At 38.9% G+C, this 25,533-nt stretch overlaps 1 protein-coding gene across 1 annotated transcript in view; it reads left to right on the top strand.

The window, feature by feature from the left end:
* LOC136884433 (thyroglobulin) overlaps window positions 1-24,637 on the top strand; it is a 304,800-nt gene extending 280,163 nt beyond the window's left edge. The window contains exons 15-22 of the mRNA XM_067156595.2: window positions 4,184-4,396; window positions 7,428-7,775; window positions 10,846-11,013; window positions 14,525-14,776; window positions 16,533-16,713; window positions 19,326-19,447; window positions 21,558-21,784; window positions 22,576-24,637. Coding sequence (XP_067012696.2) covers window positions 4,184-4,396; window positions 7,428-7,775; window positions 10,846-11,013; window positions 14,525-14,776; window positions 16,533-16,713; window positions 19,326-19,447; window positions 21,558-21,784; window positions 22,576-23,073 — 2,009 coding nt within the window. The 3' untranslated portion in view covers window positions 23,074-24,637. The remainder of the gene's footprint in view (window positions 1-4,183; window positions 4,397-7,427; window positions 7,776-10,845; window positions 11,014-14,524; window positions 14,777-16,532; window positions 16,714-19,325; window positions 19,448-21,557; window positions 21,785-22,575) is intronic.
* The last annotated feature ends 896 nt before the right edge of the window (window positions 24,638-25,533 follow it).

The following is a 25,533-nucleotide window of genomic DNA, read 5'->3' as shown; positions in this document are numbered from 1 at the left end:
TGAGATTAAAGGGCATACTTGATGCAGAGTCCTCGCCGACACACTCAAAATGATTCAAAGAAATTATACATTTACTTTTGAGGTTGATAAGCCAACCTAATTAAACTGACAGCCATGCTTGCAGGCTGCCCTCAGAACCCGAGAGAGATGTGACCAAGGGAGATGTTCAATAAATTTCCAATTTCTTTCCAATCATTTAAGAAAAGGCTAGGAAAACAACTGATAGGGAATCTGCCAGTGGTGGTTCATGCATGAAGAGCTTTTGGGCGCCACCCTGCCGCTTTTTTAAAAGCATTTAACATTGTTTCACTCTGTAACTAATAACATAAAGAGATGGACAAAATGTAGCAAAGTCAAACTTATGTGGTGCTATTCAGTTATACGATGTTTACTTTAATATTTCGGCCAACGGCCATAGCCGTGTTGAAACACCGAATCCCGTGAGATCTCCGAAGTTAAGCAACATTCGGTGTGGTCAAGATTTGGACGGTTTTCCACGTGCTGTTGGTTGGGCTAAGGGAATGGAGGAGCGGAAAGGAACTGGCTACCCTACTGTACGTAAACTCCGGCTCAGGCACACCTCTGTGGAGGTTCAGACCTGCCTTCGGACAGAATACACCCTTACCTTACCTTTTAATATTTCAGCTGTAAACACTTAGCTTTTCTATTTTCAAGGAAATGGCAAAGGCTTTCAGGCCGTGGCTGCTGCCCAGCAAGCACAATGTTTTCTCTTTAGTCGTGAGGCGTTCGGACTGTGGCAGGAGAGCCCTGAGTAGGTCCCTAGAGTTAGCAAGTGCGCAGGAGGAAACTGGAAGGACAACATGGGGTTGTCAGGGGAATGAAGGGTGCGGGCGCATGTAAGCACTGAACGACAGAGCCCTCAATAACATTGCCAACCACTTTACAATGTACTTAAGCATTTTCCACCACGTCTTACATTAATTGTTGTTAGACATTAATTCAAATACATTTTACAAAACGATGAATTCCATTATACTGACTACTTAAACAATTCAATTCTATTAAAAAGCTACAATAAAGATTCAAAATGTAACCGGAACATGACAGGGCTATTTATAAGCTGGTCAAATTTTAAAATACGTTTTCATGCTTTGAAATTTTAGCTACGAGAGAGAAATTTGAGAATACACTGTTTATTTGTTATCATGAATGTCGTTATCACTTATGACTGTGATCTGTGAAACAGTGCAGTGCCATAGTAGTCGGGATTACATTAGCTATTAGCCTGTTAATCTGTGTCCATAAATGCCATTGTAGTGTAGTTAATTCATTCATTAATCAATTAATGTTGTAATGCAAGCAGATTTCTATTCAGCCAGTATTATCTGATTATTCTTATTATTCTTATTGTTATTATTGTTGTTGTGTTGTTGTTGATGATGATGATGATAATAATAATAATAATAATAATAATAATAATAATAATAATAATAATAATAATAATAATAATAATAATAATAATAATAAAAAAACTGGCACAAACACAATGAGAGATCAATATGGGGAGAGGGAACAACAAGAGACAATGACAAAGATGAAAGCACAAAAGGTCAAGGATGATCTCCACATCTTCATACACTGCTGTCTTCAAGTACATGGACTCATTTGTCTGTATCTGTCCTATCATGTGTTATCCTTCATGTTCCCATCTTGCTATATATGACTTGTTTTGTCTCTTGTTTTCTATTATTTTCACCAAATAATTATCCACCTCCATAGTGTGATGCTTAGCTTTATTAGGTGCCATCTTTGGAGACCCAGTTTTGATTCCCGGTACTGTCAGAAATTTAAGACTGGCAGTAGGGTTGGAATGTGGTTAAAGTGCATCCCTTCAAGAGTGGTGGCACAACTTGAAAAAAGTAATTTTTTAATTACAATATACACCATGTACCAGGAAAAGATGTTAATCTTAGAGGCGCTTGACACTAAATTGATGAGCATGGACTATATCTTAGGGTGTGGCTTAAAACATTGGAGTTTGTACAGAGAGGGGTATAGTTCATCGAACTTAGAGATTTTTTTGATAATCTGAGTTTATTGACCATTGAAAACAAGTTAATATCACCTTCATACAGTAGAACTGAAGCGTCGTGGCTGGTTGGTAACTCCGGGTCCTGGGATGGTGCTGGATACAGCCTGGGTAGGAACCACGCCCGCCTGGATGTGAAGTTCTGGAATTTCTTGAAGTTCTGGAATTTCTCGAAGTTCTGGATGCACACGTTCCAGGGTTCGATTTTTAAGATGTGATTCACGTGCAAGTCCCTGTACAGCACTCCGTTTATTTGTGGCACTGTTAAATAGATATGACCTTTCAATGATTGCATCTATTCGTACAATGAAATGTGACAAGTGTTACTAAATCCTTGATTCAGACACTTCATTGAATCGAAAATGTTCCTAAATAGTCACTTGAAAAACAGGATGATTGCATTAAATATTTGACCTTGTACTGGTGGAATTAATGTGTAAAATGTTAAGTTCGTGATGTGAGCTTACTAACATAGGCACAGTAAACTAGAATGTTCTATAGGATTGACGTTTATAGTCACCACAGTTCTTAATGCACAGTTTATGGAGGTTTGGAACACATTGGCACATTTGCAATAAGCTTAGTAAATGAAATAGCACTCGGAAAATGTCTTATTCCGTCGATAAGCAAAGTAAATAATCATTAAAGAAAAAATGGTACTTGGAAAAAGTCTAACTCCATAAATTGTGAGTTCACTTATAACGCTGGAAAGTTCTATGTTCCCTCGGAACATGGCATGTGTATTCTAAGTTGTCACAGTCTGTTATGTTGACACGAGCCTAAGCACAAGTCCTGATGCAGTACTCGGAAAGTATTTCATATTTTCACAATCGAACGCAATGTTTAAAAATACCTTAAGTTCCACAGTTTGTCGTAAGACATAAGTTCAATGTGGTACTTGGAAGAAAAATCATACCATTCACACGAAAGTTTACGTTGACACAGCTTGTCATAGAACACAAGTCCAACTTACACACTCGGAGAATTTCTATGTTCCTGAAATTGATCCACGAAAGCACAAGTTCAAAATATAAGTTCAAACGTGGTACTTGCAGAAGTCACGACACTCGCAAGAATTCTAAGTTCCTTCAATAGTCACTGGATAACAAAGTCCCAACGCAACACTTGAAGAAAATAACAAAGTCCCAACGCGGCACTTGAAGAAAATTACAAAGTTCGAAAGCGGCACTTGAAGAAAATGACAAAGTCCCAATGCGGCACTTGAAGAAAATGACAAAGTCCCAACGCGGCACTTGAAGAAAATAACAAAGTTCCAACTCTCGGATTTCAAAGACTTTTCCAACTATAGGTTCGGTCTGCACTCACAGTGCTCCTCCCATCACCCGTGCTGCAGAGTGACAGATACTGAATTTGTAGTCCGGGTTGTCCTCCTTTTATACCCGATTGTGTGGAAGTATCTAGAACATGGGTATTATTGACCCTTATAACTCTTAAAGTATCCGGTGGATTTCCCTGAAATGTTGACAGGTTGTGTCCATTATAATGGTCTTTATGATGGCAGTGTCAAAATAGCAATATTTTAACGCAAAATAGACTTATGCAGGTAAGCTGGAACATGACCATATATGGTCACGTAGAGGACACCCGAGGCGGCTACCTCACTCGCTGCGTACGTCATTGAGTTCGGCGGGCTGCATATCTTCTGCCTCGCGCGAAGTTCAATAAACATACTTCGAACTTCGCTTCCGTAGCGGCATTCCCGGTACAACCATAAGCAAAAATAATGATTCTTTCAATTTAGAAAATTTTCATAAGTGTAACGCCTTTCTTTCTTGCAAAAAATCACAAATGCTGTTATACCATTTCAGCATCCTCAACATTGTCAGCCCAGAATATCGACACTTCTTAGTTGTGATTTATTTCATTGAAACTCTGTGAAAAGGCTAATTTTTATCATGTAGAAATAGTCTGTTAAAATATTATCCTTGATTTGATATGGTGCTTTAAATTTTTAAATTTTGTTTCCTCGTAAACATTCATTTTTGAGTTGTCACTAGTCTTGCTGCGATGAGGACATGAATTAATATTTACTGAATAATTGCCATGGGAAAGGCAAATTATATAAGATACGAAGCTAAGAAAGATATACAGTTATAACCATACATGTTGCAGCTTGTCAGCACCAGAGGGCCATCCTGGAACACAAATCCCATGAGACAGGTACCCCTGCCAGGCAGATGTTTATGCCTCAGTGTCGAGAGGAAGATGGAGGTTATGAGCCCGTCCAGTGTCATCCCGTTACTCGGCAGTGTTGGTGTGTGGACGAGAAAGGAGAGGAGGTGGCAGGCACCAGAGCTCCCCCCGATGTTCAGCCATCCTGTCACAGTAAGTGATACATTCTTTCTGTTGTAACCTCTTGACACTCTGTATACATCACATAGACCTCCTTTGCTTCACAAGCTGCTGACCTCCATGCATGGTATAGACTTCTGTATGCCTAATTTCATTTAGTTGTCCTCTGGTGATAAGGAGTTGATCCCGTTTTCCTTTTTGTATGTTTGCACACACCACATCGCAGTCTGAGTGGGTTTGGTATGCTAAGAACTTCTCTGATGATGAAGGAATCATCCCGCCTCATTACACATCCACTCAAATGTTTAAATATGAAACCTGCCACACACCAGAAAAGGAGAAGTCAGAACGAGAGCACTGTTATTGAGAATCAACAAGATGAACTTGCCGTATTAACTAACAATGAAGACTTACAACAAGAAGAATATCTCGATCAATGCAAAACTCACACTACCAGACAATGATCTGCCCGGAGGCTTTATATGCAGCTGAATGTTTGAATATGATAAAAACAGGATTGGTTCAGAAGTTAGAACTGGTGGAGATAAAGATTCTGTTGAAGATGCTGGGACCCCAAAGAATAGAGGATGGATCATACAGAAAGAAAATAAATCAAGAATTATATCTCAAGTTGGAAAAGATCTCTGATACCATCCCAAAGAGGAGAGGCATGTTCTTCAGACATATCTACAGAATGAACCCGGGAAGACTGACCAAACAGATAATAAGATATTTTGAGACCAGAAAAACTACGGTGTACTGGTATCAGGAGGTGAAAAAGGACCTGGAAGAAATGGGAATACAAGGAACGGAAATCAGCAACAGGAATGTTTGCAAGTTGAGAATCAAGACCACCACGAGGTTTAGTGCTGTGGACGGAAGAAAGGAAGAGATTGCAGAGTGAAAGGATGAAGGAGAACTGGATGAGGATTAAAGCGCAGAAACAGATGAAGCTGAATTCGAATTAATGTGGTCCATAGTTGGCCAGAACGAAAGAAGATTCTTCTTTTTTGCTATTTGTTTTACGTCGCACCGACACAGAGAGGTCTTATGGCGATGATGGGATAGGAAAGGCCTAGGAATGGGAAGGAAGTGGCTGTGGCCTTAATTAAAGTATATTTGCCTGGTGCACAAATGGGAAACCATCGAAAACCATCTTCAGGGCTGGCGACAGTGGGGTTCGAACCCACTATCTCCCGATTACTGGATACTGGCCGCACTTAAGTGACTGCAGCTATCGAGCTGGGTAGAAGATTCCATCAACCTAATACAGTCAGATAAAATTTGATGAAACATGTTTGTTTTTGCTGTTAAAATTCTAAAATATATTCAATGAATGTTTAATTTTTACGACCTCAGTGTGTTCAAACTTTCAACTTATTAGGTAGCTGCCTCTGTGGATCCGTGGTAGAGTGTCGGCCTCCGGATCCCAAGATAGCGGGTTCAAACCCGGCAGAGGTAGTCGGATTTTTGAAGGGCGGAAAAAAGTCCAATCGACACTCCATGTCGTACGATATCGGCATGTAAAAGATCTCTGGTGATACATTTGGTATTTACCCGACAAAATTAATTAAATCTCAGCCATAGACGCCCAAGAGAGATCCGGTTTACTCTAGGTCCGCTAGATGGCAGACAGAGTAAACCGGAACGTCGAAATTGACGAGCAGACAGCCAGATGGCGTCAAATCGAAATGTCTGCAAACGGTAGCTGAGGCCATACGATTATTATTATTATTTACTTATTAGGCCATGTTCAGTACATATCGAAGAGATGTCATGTAACAGAACAAAAGTGGCCAGATGAACCTGAATGGGATCTGAACCCACAAACTTCAGATATTAATTGAATTGGCCCACAGCAGGCAACTTACATGCACTTTGCAGTTGAGCTGGCAGTAGTTCTGAATCTATAGCTTAGATGCTTTCAAACAGAACAAATATGACCTAAGCCACCATAGTGGGCAAGCATATCCAACTCTGAAATCAGAAGGATGTGGGTTCAAAATCTACTGGTGTTCAGTTGGCTATTTTTGTTCTGTAATCAACATCTTTTCGATATGTGCTGTACTGATCCTGTCTTATTAAGTTGAAAATTTATTTCAATTGCAATATATTGTAAATCAAGGAATTTAATTTGAATCCGCCTTGTTAGTATTAAATATATACCAAACCCCATGGTGCAACAGCCTCGGAGGACCCTGTCCTACCAAGCGACCGCTGCTCAGTCCGAAGGCTTGCAGATTACGAGATGTCTAGTATGGCACGATGAATCCTCTCATTCTTGACTTTCTACACTGGGGCTGTTATCTCTCCATCAGAGAGCTTCTCAGTTGTAATCATGTAGGCTGAATGGTCCTTGAACCAGCCCTCAGATCCAGGTAAGAAAAAACCCTGACTGGCCGGAAATCAAACCTGGGGCCTCCGGGTAAGAGGCAGGTGTATTACCCCTACAGCGTGGGGCCACCTCAATAGGACATATAGTCATTTCACTTAGAAAAACAGCTATGTGATAATATTTCAGCTTAGAACTCTGACCAGAAAGGTTCTGTCCTCTAAGATTTAGTATTGCATGAACTCTTATCAACAAATTTTCATTCTAAGTGATACGTGTGCCACGGGTCAGTATATCTCCCCCTCAACATTGTCACATAGCGGTGTTTCGAGGCGCAGCAACGATATAGTGTAATAAAATAAACATAGTTACTTCTTCCAGCAAAAATAATATTTTCCAAAATCCAATGACTTGATTAGAATAAATGATGATTCTCGAAACATGTACGATGTGAAATGAACATTATGTTGATTTTATTACAGTATATTTAACATTGACAGTGCGGATTCAAATTAAATTCCTTGATTCACTGTAAGTAGTCAATATGGACCAAGATAAGCCATAAATATTGTCAAGGTCAGGGGTCACCACGTGTAGGGGGCTTGTCCCTTTTCCCTGGCCTTCCATAGATACTGTAAAGGTTTATGGTAAATGAATGAATGAATGAATGAATTAATTAATTAATTAATGAAAGTTTATCATGTTGTTTGATTTCATATTTTCCCCCCACAGCTCCCAGCGAGTGTCCCAAATACAAGTGTCAGCCGTGTGAACATGGTTATCGTATGGATATGGACGGCTGCCCAACCTGCGACTGCAGAGATCCCTGCGAAGAGATCTCTTGCCGTGGGGATGGTGAGGCGTGCCGCTTGGTGGAAGTATCTTGCGTCGATAGACCTTGCCCTCCTGTACCCATGTGTTTGCCTCGCCGTGATAACCCGTGCTTGACTGGACATCCTCTGCTTGTCAAGGGAAGCTCTGAAGTCTTGCAGTGCGGTCCTAATAGAGATACATGTCCATCCTCTCACAGGTGCCATCTCAGTCCTCTGGGTGAATACGCTGTCTGCTGCCCCAAACCAAGTAAGTTTTAGAATCTTTTATAATAAAGTTGAGGCCACTGGGCTGGCTTGTTTGAAATGCGGGCAACTTACGTACCAAGTAAGAGAGCTAACATGCTCGGCACGACACAGCAGTAGTGACATTCGAATGTGATTATGAAATTTTCCTCGCTCTATTTTCAATGAAATTTTCATAAAACAAGACCCAACTTTGGGCTAAATACACAACTTACATTACAAAAAGACACTGATCTCACAACAACCCATCTTTTTAAAATATTCTTGTTGGATTTATACTGCACTCATTATTAACAGACATGATTTTATTAACCTGTATTTACACATTCAAAGAAAATAGATACATTACAATTTTTGTATTTCAGTGTACAGTACATTAGAAATAATTCTCTGCAGCAAGAGTGCATCTGCGGCCTATCAGAGTGCACAGTTCAGGTGGCAGCAGTGTCTGCTTTGGGTCATATGCTTGTGGAGCATATTACACTTAAAATCATTGATAAATAATTGTTCAGTATTTGTATGATAGTGATGAAACAAACATTTTAAAAAGTGACTAACGGGTTGGGTGTGTGTAAACAAAATTTGCGGAAGCATAGGCTATACATCGTTCATAAACTGGCACATTTATCAGAGTCATAAACGTAATCTAAAACCAAACCAAACCCCATGGCACTGCAGCCCTTGAAGGGCCTTGGCCTACCAAGTGACCGCTGCTCAGCCCGAAGGCCTGCAGATTACGAGGTGTCGTGTGGTCAGCACGACGATTCCTCTCGGCCGTTATTCTTGGCTTTCTAGACCGGGGCCGCCATCTCACCGTCAGATAGCTCCTCAATTCTAATCACGTAGGCTGAGTGGACCTCGAACCAGCCCTCAGGTCCAGGTAAAAATCCCTGACCTGGCCGGGAATCGAACCCGGGGCCTCTGGGTAAGAGGCAGGCATGCTACCCCTACACCACGGGGCCGGCTATAAACGTAATCTAAGGTATATATAATCTTCATATTTTCATCCAAAATAAATAGATGGACACAGAAACTGCATGTTTTACTGTAAATAATGAGATTACAAATTGAAACATAGTACAAACACTCATAGACATCACCATGTTTGAAAGGAATTGTTGCATCGGGACTTCAGGTCTGCTAACTTCAGCAGTGACTTCCAGTTTTTTGCTCACTTTAAATGATTGTTACCCCTTTCCTTTACCAAAGCAAACTTGCAATCCTTTAATGTATGCAAAGTACCATGTCCAAAATGCATTTTAAACTCTCGTGTTGACCAATCACAGCGAGTACCGTACATATATTGTTGACAGGAATGAGGTATACTGGCATTTCATGTTATCTCTCTGTGGATTAGTGTGATCTCCAAAGGTGTATGAATGCTATACAGAACCACTTGTCTGTGATTGAGTCAATTTCAGTGTTCCATTTCAGGAACCTATTAAACAGTTAACCCCTTAACTGGGTTTGATGCCTAAAGGCGTCAACAGCTGTCGCACGAGTATTGGGTTTGACACCTTTAGGCGTTCTTGTATTTCTAAATGTGTTCTGATGTAGGGTTAGCTTCCTATAGGCATCTGACTAATCTTAATCACTTCTGCCATCTACTATCGTAATTTAAAACAAATTCCATTCATATTAGATGTGATTATTGCTGTCCTATTTATTTTTATCCGTTCTCACGCCAGTTGGGTAGTTCGCGCCTAGGCGGCAGTCCAACAGCTGTCTCGTGTTGCCTCGTACGGTCCGCGCCAAATTCTTCGTAAAGAATTTATTTGTTTATATGTACTTTGAAATAACTAAATTTGCGAGTTGTTGTCGTCGCTGTTGTTGTTGTTTACAGTTGTTCTGCGAACTCCATTGTCCATATCCTGATAACTTTTTGTAAATTGGTCTGTATATGATGGTAAACTGTTCCGTGTGATGTGATAATGGCTTGGTTAGGAAAGGCGTTGAATTATCTGAGAATCCGCCGACAGGATGTAGGAATCACTCAAGAAAACGTTGTGTTGTGTGCCTGTCAAATCAGAGGCGACGGGAAACTGTCTACTACTGTGAGGAATGTGACGTGGCACTTTGTGCTTGCCCTTGCTTCCGTATTTACCACACTGTGCGCAATTTCTGAATGACCTATGAACCAGAAAGTATGTAGAACCTATTGATGAATATCTGAAAACTTGAAAAATATCATCATAATAATGAAAGGAACAATTTTTAAATTCACTTTTGTATGAACACACTGTGTATATATGTATATATTTACGGGTTTACACGAAAAACGGTAATAACATAATGCTATTGAATTTCTACTATATCACTCATAATTTAAATCAAGTAAAATATATTTTTCTATTCAGTATTTACATCTACACCGGCCTGTGGTGTAGGGATAGCGTGCCTGCCTCTCACCTGGAGACCCCGGGTTCGATTCCCGGCCAGGTCAGGGATTTTTACCTGGGCTTGAGGGCTGGTTCAAGGTCCACTCAGCCCACGTGATTAGAATTGAGGAGCTATCTGACGGTGAGATAGTGGCCCCAGTCTCGAAAGCCAAGAATAACGGCCGAGAGGATTCGTCGTGCTGACCACACGACACATCGTAATATGCAGGCCTTCGGGCTGAGCAGCGGTTGCTTGGTATGCCAAGGCCCTTCAAGGGCTGTAGTGCCATGGGGTTTGTTTTTGTTTTTTGTATTTACATCTGCCACACACTACTGTACCCATTCCAAAAGTGCGCGTTGCGGTGAATAATTACCCACTGGCTGGTTGATGTTATGAAACTATTCCCCAGTTAAGGGGTTAAGTCACAGGTTTTAACAGACCTACTCTGCTGCTATTCCGGACAATTGTGTTACTTCCTGTTGGACGGGCTACCTCTCACGTGTTGCTAGACATATGAGACATGAGGGAAGGTTTATTTTCACACACAAAAATATGAACCTTACATGCAAGACCTGCATCCTTAGTTTTCAGATACAATTTTTTTGAAAAGAATGCTGGGGTTACATGGGGAAATACAGTAAACATGTTGTTATACAAGGACATTCTTATATCACCCTGTATCTTACTGATTTCAGGAGCTGTTTGCTTTCAGCCTATAGATATAGGGTTATGTCAGACCACACCAAGGCGACGCTGGTATTTCAACCCGGAGAAGGACAAATGCGAGGAGATTGAGTATGGAGGGTGTGGTGCAACCATGAACGACTTTGAGTCGGAGGAGATTTGCAACACAGTTTGTCCAGGTAAGTCAGTTTTCATAATCATATAACCTGGTTTAAACTTTAGCACCTGATAAAATGACAATCATGCAAGATATTGAATTACCGTATTTACGCGAATAATCCCCGCCACCGAATAATCCTGCACCCTAACTTTAGGTAGGCTTATTTTGAAGAAAAAAAAACCCGAAATGCCAACTTTGACGCAAAAAACTGCATCCTAATTTCGTGCCTCAATTTTTTTTTAAATGTGCGAGTATTATTTGCGTAAATACGGGTATTCACGCGAATAATCCCCGCCACCGTATTTACGCAAATAATACCCGCCACCGAATAATCCCGCACCCTAAATTTAGGAAGGCTGATTTTGAAAAAAAATGCCAACATTGACGCAAATAAAACCCGCACCCCAATTTCATGCCCCAAATTATAAAAAATGTGCGGGTATTATTCGCATAAATACGGTACTTTTTTCAAATCAGTTATCAGCGTCACCAATTCTCTACGCTCATATACCTGGTTTACATTGTTTCTGACCAGCCTGCTTTTCCTTTCTTAGGTTTCTTTAGCCATTTATCTTTATATTGCACTGTGTTAAGTGTGGCTAATGTCTTATAAATAAGGAGAGAACAAACCAGTGCTAAATCAAGACTAATACAGGAAGACAGAAAAGTGTTCCTCTTTTCTATGTATGACTTCTCCTATAAATAAGTTACAGATTGTCTATCGGGAGTGCATTTACTATAAATGTATATATTAAATAAATTATTTAATTTATTGTTAAAGTTAAATAGACAATGAATATAGGATATTATACTTAAATCCAATGTTCCTATATATATTATATAAACATTTGTTAATATATAAATTCATATATACTGTTAAGAATACCGTGTTTACGCGAATAATACCCGCACATTTTTTTAAAAAATTTGGGGCACGAAATTGGGGTGCAGGTTTTATTTGCATCAATGTTGGCATTTTTTTTCAAAATCAGCCTTCCTAAATTTAGGGTTCGGAATTATTCGGTGGCGGGTATTATTCGCGTAAATACGGTGGTGGGGATTATTCGCGTAAATACAGTGGTGGGGATTATTCGCGTAAATATGGTGGTGGGGATTATTCGTGTAAATACCCGTATTTACACGAATAATACCCACACATTAAAAAAAAATTTGAGGCACGAAATTGGGATGCAGTTTTTTGCGTCAAAGTTGGCATTTCGGTTTTTTTTCTCTTTCAAAATAAGCCTACCTAAAGTTAGGGTGCGGGGATTATTCGCATAAATACGGTAATATTAGATGGATCTCAGAACTTAAAGAAGACATGAGAGAGTTGCATATGACAATAGAAGATTTAAATTACAAAACAAATACACTCAACATATTGAAAGATAAACACACTAGACTACAGACAAATATCAACGAGCTGAGAATAGGAAGAGTGATTCCAGAAGCAGAAAGAAAATTACGTTCAGAAAAGATGAAACAGTATTGGGCTAACAAAAAGAAGAAAAACCTCCATAAACCTGACTGAGTAGTCCTATGCTGGCTAAAAAATTAAAATAATAAATATAAATTCATATTTAATATAGGCCTACGTGAATATGTTTCTGTAGGGGACGATGAAAATAATCATGTTAAGCGGGAAAATGTATGATCGAATATCCCATTAAAAACTATCCAGCAGGGAGATGGTATCACTTTACACATTAGCACATTTTACATTGTGTGTGTAATGTTTCAGGAGATAAAGGAGAGCACTAAAAAGTGTGAAAAAGTCGAGAGAACAAATATAAATAATTCTCTACTGGAGCCTGTTAAAGTAACAAGAAACTATAAAATATGTGAAAAACATGGAAGAACAGATATGACATGCTTTTGCCATTGGGCTCAAAGAAGTAACTACAGTACCTACATATTATGGCAGATCACTTTCTTCCTAAAACAATTGTGTAGTGAATTGTTAGTCGAAGCCTTAGGTTTCTGACCAGTGGGTAATTAAACACTGTTTTCTGGTCACTTTGTTTGAGCATGAATTTCTCGTGAGGTTATACTCACCATAAGCGATTAAATGCCTTTGGCTGCCATCTAGAACATGAAACTTCGGCAGTACTCGACACTGGTTCGGACAGACTCGCCAGTGAATAACCATTCAATACTGATCTGCATTTAGGACAGTCGCCCAGGTGGCAGATTCCATATCTGTTGTTTTCCTAGCCTTTTCTAAACGATTTCAAAGAAATTGGATATTTATTCAACATCTTCCTTGGTAAGTTATTCCAGTCCCTAACTCCCCTTCCTATAACAGAGACAAAATTGAAAATGCGTAAAAGCAAAATAGGAACGAAGGAAGAAAACAAGTGCGCAAAGGAAAGTTTCCGAAGTTGGAAAGAGTGATTTTGAATAAATAAATTTCTAACTTCTGATTGGAATGCGAAACAGACTACAAGCACAATCAAGCACACTGGATTATTCAACAATCTCACTGACAACAAAGATTTTTCCATAGAACAAAGAACACAGAACAAAAAATAAACCACTTTTTCCTTTGAGAAAATCAAATGATCGTCTCTCGGTCATGACCATCCACCAACGGCTGCACGGTTGCTGGAGTTACACTTCCGTTAAACATTTTGTGGCGGTAACTTCCGTGACGCATTATTTCGGATGACTCTCAGCCATAAGCCATGTATGTCAACAGGACAGCTTTGAAAAAAAAAAAAACCACATGAAAACTGAATTCAGCACTCCTAGCCGCAGTGGAATCTATTACTGTGCTTTAAATGAGCACTGTCCTGTCTTTTTCTAGTGTAAAGTCTTTGTTGCCAATCAATGACTCAAACTCAATTTTACCGAAGCTACCAGCTTATCCCTTAGAGGCGTAATATACTCGGTGTTTAAGAATTCAAGGTCATTTCCTCGTATCATGCAACTTTCTCTGACCGACCCGTGGCGAGGGCTCTTATCTCTATTGGAAATCACATTCTGTACACAAGGGATGACAAAGAACATTTTCAGTTTTAGGGAATATTTATGATCATACTAAGTGGTAAAGGCGTGATGTGTTAAGTGGGGTATTTTTTATACAGATTTAACAGGATGGGCATCGGGACTTCAAATTGAAGACGTGCTAAGCAAGAAAATGTGTTAATGAGGAACGTACTAACGAGGTTTCACTGTATGCACTGTACTGCTAAAAATATCTTCAAGATCTTCTTTTCTGCAAGTCTTAGCCTGCATATCAATAAGTTATTATTTATTATCACAAATATAACCTATAAAATGGTAAGCTAAATATAAGCTAATGGATTCATACCCTGTAAATAGGATTATCCTCCTTTTCAATCTTTAATATTCCTGCAAAGCTTCTATTTACTACCACTTTGGTGCTAGGTACGATCATTACCATTACGTCCACTTCATGGTTAGGGGTTTGAATGGGAATAGAAATATATCCTTTATCCCTTTGATAACCAATACAATTCTGACTCTGCAACTCTCTGTAACTCTGACAAAATTCCTTTATCTTACAGTCCTGAGTCAATGTGAACGTCTCCGAGAGAAGAACCAGAAGGCAGCAGAGAAGTACAAGAAGCAGACATTCACGCCACGTTGCGATCCCGATACCGGCTACTGGGAGCCCATCCAGTGTCTGGAGCACGTTGGTGTGTGCTGGTGTGTGAACAGAGCAGGAGAACCCATCAAGGGATCGCTCACCCGCGGAGCACCATCCTGCAACGCTCGACAGGGACGCAGGCGTATGCATGTTGGCCACACTGATCAAGGTGAGTTAGACCAGGAGCTGACTTTCACTTCTCAGGTACAGAAGGTGGTTGCTGAAGCATGTAGAACTTTAGGATTTGTGATAAGAAATATGAAGCAATTTAAAAATATAAAAATGTGTATTAAGTTGTACAACACCTTGGCCAAGCCAAAAGAGGAATACATGAGAATAGTGTGGAGCCCTAGGTGCAAAATGCATGTGTATCAACTTGAAAGGGTGCAAAATAAATACCTGAAGTATTTTCATTTTAAAAGTACATCTCAATATCCACAAATGGTTGCAGACAAAATAGACACAGTGAAATCCGAGGTCAGCAAGAGGAGGACATAGAGAAACAGAAACTATACTTTGACAGGAAAAAGTGGTGAACGCTTGTACACCACACCTGGGAAACTGGAGCTGAAAATAATGATGATGATTATGATGAGCTATGTCCTTGCCTGATTCCTGATAATTTTCAAAACTTGTTTTGTCACACCTGTCTTAAAGAGAGGGGCATTGTCTGCTTGTTTCCAATTCCACATTTCTCCATTTCCTCATAAGCCACCATTGACTATCAGTGTAGCTTTCCACATATTACAAAACACTTATCAAGCGAGAGTGATTTTTATGTTGAATGATTGACTTCATTCAGCAGTATTTCCGAACTGTTTCAGAGTAATCAAATGCACTGCCTGACAAAAAAAGTTAAGCACACAGAAGGAGTGGTCCAATATTATCCCATTTTGGTATACCATTGATGTGTGAGTAAATGATTAGATTTACAAGGATCTGTAATGTGTATAACGCCAACCAGAGTGCATTCATGATGGCACCGTCCTATTGTTATGCGTCAGACAGTTACGCAAGATGTGCAGAAAGGACTATGTGCGGTACGAAGCACCCGCGATGCCTCACGGACGCGTTAGACAGCCTGTCCAACAATTGACAGCATTTGACAGAGGCCGCATTGTGGAACTGCACGAGGCTGGTTGGTAATATCATACAATTGCCAGGCATGTAGGCCACCTGCCGCCAACATTCCACCTGTAACTGTCAACGCCTTGTCTCTTTCATTCCATATTGTAATCAGTTCAATAAAGGCATATGGTCTTCCAGCATAGTTTCATTCACTTTTAACCACACCTGGGTGCTTATTATTATTTTTCTTTTTTTTTTCTTTTTTTTTTTTCAGGCAGTGTTCTTTGAAATTACCATTTTGTGTAATTGCTTCTTGATAGGTGCTTGTCCTGTGAAGAGTGCTACTGAGTTCTACTGTACTTAAGTTGTTTTCTTACATATCTGTCTAGCAAATCTATTCTTTACAAGTAATCATGTTCATCATCTTTCTTTCAAATGTGTTTAGGTGCTATTTATCTTATTTAAGTGTTTGTGTACTGGTGATAGCTCCAAGAGCTGAAACATGTCCACTTTTGTTTGATAAACAATCTTTTTAGATTATAATATGGTGTATTGTTTTGGTGGTTGATCTATTTACTGTATATTTTTTCTCAAGTCTATTTATGTTCATTATGTACAAATGTCCTACAAATGCCAACCTCCTCAAAGATTTTCTTCTCCTTCTGGTAAACTTCTTTGTTGTTCCAAAGTTTCCCTCTGTACAGCACTCATAATTTTTCTGAGGATTTTTCTAGCTTCTCCAACTTGTAGTTTATGGACATGCATTCTGTTTTAACCACCATGCTGTTTTACTACCACTACTGCTACTACCTGGTAGACTGTTGGTAATATAGAATGTTCCTTTTTTGTTGTTGTAGAAATGGCCGTTGTGCTTGCGGAAATGCTCAAGGATGTAGCAATGCTGGTGGAGGAGGAAGAGATACTTGGCAAGGAGATGGAGTCTGTACAACCCTTGATGAGGACTCGATGCCAGGCTCTCAGACAGCAGATGGTTGCGGTCAATGCAGCTTACACAGTGGAGTGCGATACTGATGGACGGTAAGAACCATTTCAGTTTGTTCATTGTATTAGATTCTGATGGATGCAAACACATAACAAACACTAGAAGAAGTGGATCTGTCTTTCTATTTGGGAACTGCAGAAGTGTGAGAATAAGTCAGAGATGTTACAAAGCGTATAGAATATAGCTGTAAAATTTCAATCAATTATGTGGAATAGTTTTCATATTATGAGCAGTTGTTCAACTCTCTGTCCAGTCTTCCTCATGGGCTAAAATAAAAGAGGTTAAAAACTGGGGATAGCTAGTTAAGAAATAAGGTACTGAAATGGTTAAGTTCCCATTGTTCATTTCTTCCATTCACAACATTCAGCTGCTGTTGCACCTCTCCCTCATCCTTCCCCGAGATCACAACATAATTAGCAAACATTATTAGATTCATTCTTGCACCTCTGTAAACTTTCCTTGTTTTAGTCCTGTTTCAGTTCCAAACCACTGTTTTACCAACTGATGTCTTGACACAGCTGCTACAGTTCCAGAAATGGGGACTGTATCCTATAGTATATATATATATATATTTCAAAGAGAAAGATGACTATATTTTAGAATTAATCCCCCATTGTAATATATAGTATAACAACAAAATTTCAGATCATTTTATCAGTTCTGGGGTACCGCAAGGATCCAATCTTGGACCTCCTTTGTTGTCATTCTAATTAATGGTTTACCATTATAACTCTACATCGGTCAGTCAGAGCTCTGAGAGATCGACCGGGTCTTTGGATTGTTTTTGCCACATCATAGACGAAGTCCTTCGATACCTAACTTATTGTAATAAATTCTTGACTTTCTTTGTTGAGTTGATGATTGATCTCAAGGTGATTGCTGGAAGTTCGAGTTAATGTAGAATATAATGGACGTACAATTCAAGGCGACATTTACATTGAAGGTCACGCAGCTCTGTTGGGAAGAAGTTGGATACGGCGGCTGAAAATAGATTTGGGAGAAGTGCATCAAAGGTACTTAACCCATTGAGCCCTGTATATTTGTTGGATTGAAACTGTATTAGGGCTGGGATTATTTTGAAGGAAATATAGTGTCGCTTCATATCATGAGAAATTTCTTACCTACAAGACCATTAAAGATTTAAATATACATGAAAATGAATGTCTTTCATACCACGAACTGCGGAACAAGGAATAGATTAAAAACATTTTATTTTATCAGCATCTAGGGTCTGTACTCAGTCCATCTGCTGAGCTGTAACACAGTCTTCTCCTTTCACTTCCTCTTCAATTTCCACATCTATTTGTTCCTCAGGAGCATTGCTCACACTATTACTAATATTACTACTAATTTCACTGAAAAAAATGTCATCCCTAATCATCATTTCTTTCTAAAATGGGTTATATATCGGTGAATTTCAGTTCTTTAGCCATCTTGTTTACAAGCGACTCTCAAAGTTTAGAGCTAGCCCACTTCAAACTAATATTACCAAGCACACTATCTATATATATTAGCAAAGAACATATAACATTGCAAAGAAAGAGTCACCACACAAATCACAAATGCAACTCACTCTGCCATCTCTTGAGGAAAAGTGGAATTACGTAGTAAGGTGAGACAATGGAACAGTTCCATGGTCCAGCATTTGGTCCACCAAAACAAAGCACGGAACGGTTCCGTGGCTCAGGCCCAATGAGTTAACAATAGGTCCAGCGATTCACAGCGTTGAAGATGTAGATGAGATTATTATGCAGTTCCAGGATATTTTTCAAGAGAAGATTGGTTGTTCCCAACTTCAAGGTATCTCTTAAACTGAGAGAAAAGGCAAAGCCATTTTTCCACAGAAGAGGGGAAATTTCATACGCACTTTACGACTGAGCAGAAATGGAATTCGACACATTGGAAAAAGCTGGTATCATTACAAAAATCAAAACCAATGATTGGGAATTCCCTCTTGTGGTATTACTGAAAGCTAATGGAGGAGTTTGACTGTGCATGAACTACAAAGTTGGGATATTGAGCAATTTGTGGATGCTCATTATCCAATCTGGAAAGTTAATGAAATTGTCAACAGCCTACATGATTCATGCTTCTTCTGTATTATTATTTATAAATTTCATTTTCCGTATTGACAGATTCAAATTATCTTCTTATCTATACTTTGAATCTCATGCTTCTTCTGCCATTTGGACTTTTTTAATAAAGCTTATTTACATGTACCAGTGAAATTTGAACTATTTCAACTCGCCGAGGAACATATTGAATGAATTGCCAAGTTCTTGTAACGTGATCAAAGAAACAGAGTTGATTTGATAATGGTATATACAATTTAACTCTTCTGTATTCCGATAATTACTGAACTGAAGTGTGCAACATCAAAACAATCCTAAGACCTGGTCGATCTTGCAGAGCTCCGATCGATCTGTGTCGCTACTCTCGTAGAGTTATAATGCAGATAATATGTGCCACTCTAACTGTTTACTTTCTTACGGATAATTTGAAACTTAACAGATACATTATTGGCTACAAAGACCAGGGATAAAGTCATTTCTTGTTTGTTGTACTTTATTCCATAGGATTAAACATTAATCCCTTTAATGTATATACTGTAGTATTACATACCTTTCTGTTTGTTTTGCCCATATAGCTTCGCTCCCATTCAGTGCTATCCTCGCAATGATGAGAAATTCCCAGAGTGCTGGTGTGTAGATGAAGCAGGAAATCAACTTCCAAACACGACCACCTTCAGACGAGGAGCCAAAATATGCTGTGAGTATGCAACAACCAGTCCAATTTCATTCATTCAAATCTGACTCTTGGATATTGAGAACTTCACTTTGTAAATCCCAATGCCCTGTCTATGAAAAATATTTCAGTTGGGTTGAATCACAATAGGTCTCTTTTTAATTCATAAAACAAAAGCAGCAAATATTCTCTCCATTTCCAACAAAAGTAAGGTTAACAGGTCCTGCCCCGTGGTGTAGGGGGCAACGCGTCCGCCTGTCCCAGCGGCCCCGGGTTTGATTCCCGGCCGGGTCAGAGGTTTTTAATTGTAAATGATTAACATCCCTAGCCTGGGGACTGGGTGGTTATGTCGTCCTTAACGTTCCTTTCCTCGCATTCAGCACTCTACACTTCTGCAATTCGACTTACATGCAGGTTCTTATCAAATATGGAAAGTAGTAGCAAAAGAACTACAGAGGTCGATATCACAAACAAATATAATTTAAATAAAAAAGGTTAACAGTATACCAACTTGTCTGGATGAGCATTCAAAATAGTTGATTAGCTTCATTCATCAATATTTCAACTGAATATTTCCAACATCTGTCATTGTAATTTATATATAACAGTGAAATTTCAGATAATTTCATTGGTCCTTCTGGGGTACTGCAAGGATCCAATCTTGGACCTCTTTTGTTTTTAATTCTAATTAATGATTTACCAGATAATATTGCCAATTGATTCTTTGGACCTGTTAAACTGCGTTTCATTTCTTGTTCCTTGAATAAAATCATGTCACTATCAATTATTTCATGTTCAAAGGTCATAAAACATCAAATTCACCATTCACAAAAATGACAACACTTTATAATACTGTAACAAAAGAAGTCAGTATATTTACAGAATTGGATAATGAATTTAATAAGAAATTAAAATCCTGCCTTATGTTTTAATGTTTTAATAATTTGAAGGAATTGAGACAGCATGCCTGGCAGAGTTACGGTTTACTTACAAGGACCAGACAGATCTGAAAGTTAGGAAACTGAAAAAGCTGAGAGAGAATGAATTTGAAGAGTGGTGCAGATATCCAGCTAAGAGGAAAGTAATGGCACTATTTGCAGAAGTTCCATCAGCCAATTTTTGGATAATAACAACATCTGAATGGCAGGATATGATTAAAATGGTAGCTGTGGTTGGTCTCTTCCACCACAAACCATTGCAGACAATGCAGTGAGTATGAAACACTGGCTCATGTGCTCCGAAACTGTACCCATGGCGAGATGCTGCGTATAAAGCAACCTAATATAGCTCGCTCAATGATTGCCACCTCCCTGCCCAAGATAGGTTTAGAAGTTCAGGAAGAGATTCACTGTCTGGCGATGAAGAGTAGCAGTAGACTTATTGATATTACTGCCATCAAGTAAAGAAAACAATACAACAAAAATCATTGATCCAACCAAAGAAGTGGACAGTGAGAAGGAAAAGATCTATGAACCGACTATACCACACTTTCTTCAATCATATAGTCGGAAACAGATAAATGTGACTGGTTTATTTTTAGCAGCTCATGGTACCTATACCAAAATGTTTTAAAAACTGGTGTACGGCAAACAAAATAGAGGTTAGCACAGGATAGGATGGCATGAAGGGCTGCATCAAACCAGTCTATGTACTGATGACTCAGAGGACAACAGTTTATATGTATCTTTTTGTGTCTTCATTTCTCCTTTGTTTATCCAGCTTGTTTATCTCTCATCAGTCCGACTCGTTGGCTGAATGGTCAGCGCACTGGCCTTCGGTTCAAAGGGTCCCAGGTTCGAATCCCGGCCAGGTCGAGGATTTTAACCTTAATTGGTTAATTCCAATGGCTCGGGGGCTGGGTGTGTGTGGCGTATTCAACATTAGAAATCATCCTAGGTAGGGCCCTCATCTTCATCTTCACAGACATGCAGGTCGCCTAATAGGCAGTCTACTAGAAAAAGACCTGCAGCAGGCCTCTCCAGAGGCCATACGCCATTATTATTATCTCTCATCAGTGATTGAAAATAACTAATCACGCAGTTCTAAGTAATGTTATTTACTTGGTCCCTCTTTGTACTGTTGGTTACACTGTGCAGTGCTTTCTCAGTTTACAATCTTTTCTTATCTTTTCCAGTCCCAACGCCGGTCAAAGCTGTTGATGTAACTCTTGGGTTCCATGGACATTATAGCAGTGACAATGAAAACCACATGGCAGCTGGTCTGAAGGCTGTCCTTGACAAATTGAAGGCAAAGGTCAAAAATGGAGCCATTGATGTTGAGATCTTCCCAGACTCAGCTTACATCAGATTTTCACTCGTTGGCAGCAATAAAGTTGACGTGGCATATCATTTAGAGGAAATGGTAAGTAAGCAATGTTATAACACTAGCTGTAGTAAGAGATTACAGACAAAACAGTAGCGTTCATGATGCTTATATGCTGCAGTTGAAGTGGTACTTGTGGGAAAGGGGGTGAATAACTGAATCATTACACATGATCTTGATATTGTATTGAATAGGTCGACCCAGAAATAAAGTTCTTTTGGAGAATTTTGTTCATATATTGTAAGTCAATACAGAACCAAGATGAAATTCATTTGTTGCAATATAATTGTGGATTCTGTATGTCAGTTGAATTTCAGCTATACTTTTCCACCATCCTTTTTGAATAACCCCATATGTGCCTTATAATGGTAGAGCAGTGCGAGAGGAGGGAACAACAGAAAGAGGAGACAAAGATAAAGTCACAAAGTCGAAGACAACATTCACAACTCTCGTCTTTCTACTTTATATATGACTTAAATTAGAATTTGTTTCTTCATTCCTTCACTAATATGCAGCCATCAAATTATAGATGTAACTTCAGAAAGCTCCTGTGCCACAAAGCAAGATGGTTGTGTGGTTAGAAGCGTGAACTTGCATTCGGGAGATAATGGGTTCGAACCCCATTGTCGGCAGCCCTGAAGATTGTTTTCCATGGTTTCCCATTTTCACATCAGGCAAATGCTGGAGCTGTACCTTAATTAAGGCCACGGCTGCTTCCTTCCCACTCCTAGCCATTTGCTACCCCATCGTCACCATTCTTCATAGTAGATTTGCAGTACTGTATGTATAAAGATATCTCTAAGATTATTTCTTTTATATTTTCATTACAGGTAAAATCTCACACCCTGAGACTAGAAGTAGATGATGGGACACTTGCAACTGCCGACATTACCAGTTCAAGATTCAGCAACCGTCTTGTAGACGACTCGAGCAACGAGGTACAAGTATCAGACCGCGTCGTGGCATTGGAACATCGGGAAGTGGTATCGCAGTCGACAGTGTCCGTGGTCACGCCTTATCAGACGGCCATCATCGTCTTGTCGATTGGGTCGGCGTTCATCATCTGCGTCCTTGTGCTAGTGATTGTACTGTATCGCCGGAAGATGTCCATAAGGTTTGATGGCGCAGACATTGCAAGTCGTAAAGGAGTCGGTCTCGACAAGCATTTCCTAGCTCAGAGTGCCCCAATCTACGTGGTATCCCTGCCCAATAAGGCAGAAAGCTTTCCCAGGGTGGGCATCACTTCAGGAGAGGACAATTACGAAGGTGTGACATTGACACAGGCAGCCACAAAGGATAGTGAAACGGATAAAAAGCCAGAAGTGTGAGACTTATGATATCAGTGTTAATGTGAGACATGTTTGAAACAAGTTAAAATTAAAACAGCTGGTCTCTGATAAGTTATTATTATGCATACAAAAAGTATGCTAAATATTACCAGTGTGAAAAACAATGACAGTTGTACAGACATTACAGATTTAGAAGTGCACAAATTTCATTCATCTATTACTGATCATCTTGCGCATTGAATCAGTGGTGAAAAATAATGAGAGACCTATTATGGAACATTGCAGGTTTTGCTGTGTGGAAATTGTATATACATGTATGGAGTTGATTTGTATGCCATTCACAGTTTATAGAGGTATATTGTGACAACATGATAGAGAATTAGCATTTTGTTCTTGTGATCTGTTAAGAGTATCTGAAATATTTCTTCTTCTTTCTTCCTACTAATGTATAGAACTCAGTGTAGTAATTTATTCAGGTTATGGCCAGGTGGTGTCATGTATTATCCTCAACAGGAAATACTCCTCCTGTAGACTAATGCTGAATGGCTTTTGAGAGATCTTGTTATTCCTTATATTTTTCTGTATTTTTAAATGTTGCTATAATCATAGGCTACCTATTTCCTGTTTTGTACAGCTCTTTGGGTACCGGTATTATTTAAAGTAATATGGCCATCTTTAGAGCTGGTATAAATTCCTCTTACAAACTTCAGAACATGGAAATATAAAGGTATAGAAGGCCTGATGTAAGTCAAAAGGTACCTCAGTGTATAGGAGTTAGTGGTCTGTTTGTGTCCAGGTTAGAATCCTCTTATTCTAAGAGGATTTTCTTCTTGATTTTATTACAAAAAATTTGTGAAATATTCTAAACTGAGCAATTCATTACACTCTAGATGGCTCTGTACTCAACAGTGTAGATATGATCCAGTCTCAAGTTGAATTTTAGAAGCTGAAGGAGTTGATAGTGACTATTCATCTCCCATCTTTTTCTTCTACTCCTATGGCTTTGAATAACATTCTATTTTCTCCCCTGGCTTAAAAAATATATCCTAATTCTACCTACAACTTACTACTATGCTAAGTTAGACTTTAAAAAAGACAGTATTGATGTCTAGAAATTCTAGGCACAATGCCAGTTGAGAATAAATGTTCTACGACAGTGCCTTTGACTTGTGAAAAGTACCTTTATTGTAGTCTGTGAAGAATGACATATCATGGGCATACCACAAGAAGAAAGTAAGAAATTGAAAATGCTTCTTAATTCATGATAATCATACAACATATCAAATTTTTGGTCACAATTCGTTTTACACTTTGGAAGCGAGGTACTTCAGTGTTCTCGGAACTGTACATACAGAGGCACAAATTATTTAGGTGCTTCCCTCCAAAAACTATGTATATTTTTCTCATTGTAATAAAAAAAGAGAAGAAAATATGTTTTAGTTAGAAATAAAAATTAGATTAAAAGACTTCTAACAAATCTTCCTTGTACAATTATATTCTGCAACAAGTTGCTGATTATGTTCTTATGTATCCTTGCTAGTCAAAATGGCATTACATCTTCCATGGATATGTAAAGAAAATAAAGCAGACCTCTGTACATTAATCTTGGCTTTTTTCTTTTAAAAATGTCTCCTCATCTACCTTTTTTTTAAAAAAATTTGAGACCATCCACAGCTTATCAGAAATCAAGATAAGGATAGTGATGGTGAAACAAGTTTCAACGACAGCAGACAATGGTATGCTGATCAACTGGGTGAAAAGTCAGACTGTGAATTTTACCAAGAGAAAAGTCCTTTCAGTTTTAACTACTGTGTTAATGGAATAATAGTACCTCATGGAGATCTCTGTAAGAACCTAGATGTTAATACAGTATAAGGAAAGATCTTTATTGGGGAAATCACTTTAACGACATTGTAAATATGGGTTACAGATCTTTTCATATTGTTACGAGGGTATTTAAGGGTTGTATGTAGTGAGGATACAAATGAGTGTGTATAAGCCACTGGTAAAAGCCTTATTAGATTATGGTTTCGAGTGTATGGGACCCTCACCAGGATTACTTGATCCAAGAACTGGACCAAATCAAAAGGAAAGCAGCATGATTTATTCTGGGTGATTTCAGACAAATGAGCAGCATTACAAAATTATTACAATCTTTGAACTGGGAAGACTTGAGAGAAAGGACACGAGTTGCTCAACTAAGCGGTATATATATTACAAATAATTTTTTTTTGTTAAAGATCCACCTTTTCACCACAACAGATAAGCCTTTGATTATGTTCTCATGAATATTGCGGGACATGTTTCGTCCTATGTGGACATCATCTGCCGCATTCCCTTCGTATAGATTAAAATGAACACAAAGAATAGGTCCTAAAAAATACTATACAATTAACAAACACATAATTAAAGCATCATCATAACCATTGGTTGATGCTGGAACTGCAAAATGATGATGATGATGATGATGATGATGATGATGATGATGATGATAATTAA

Source organism: Anabrus simplex, chromosome 12, assembly GCF_040414725.1.
Source record: "Anabrus simplex isolate iqAnaSimp1 chromosome 12, ASM4041472v1, whole genome shotgun sequence".
NCBI classification, from domain to species: domain Eukaryota; kingdom Metazoa; phylum Arthropoda; class Insecta; order Orthoptera; family Tettigoniidae; genus Anabrus; species Anabrus simplex.
The sequence above is the reverse complement of the archived record's forward strand: the minus strand, read 5'-3'. Positions and strand labels throughout refer to the sequence as shown.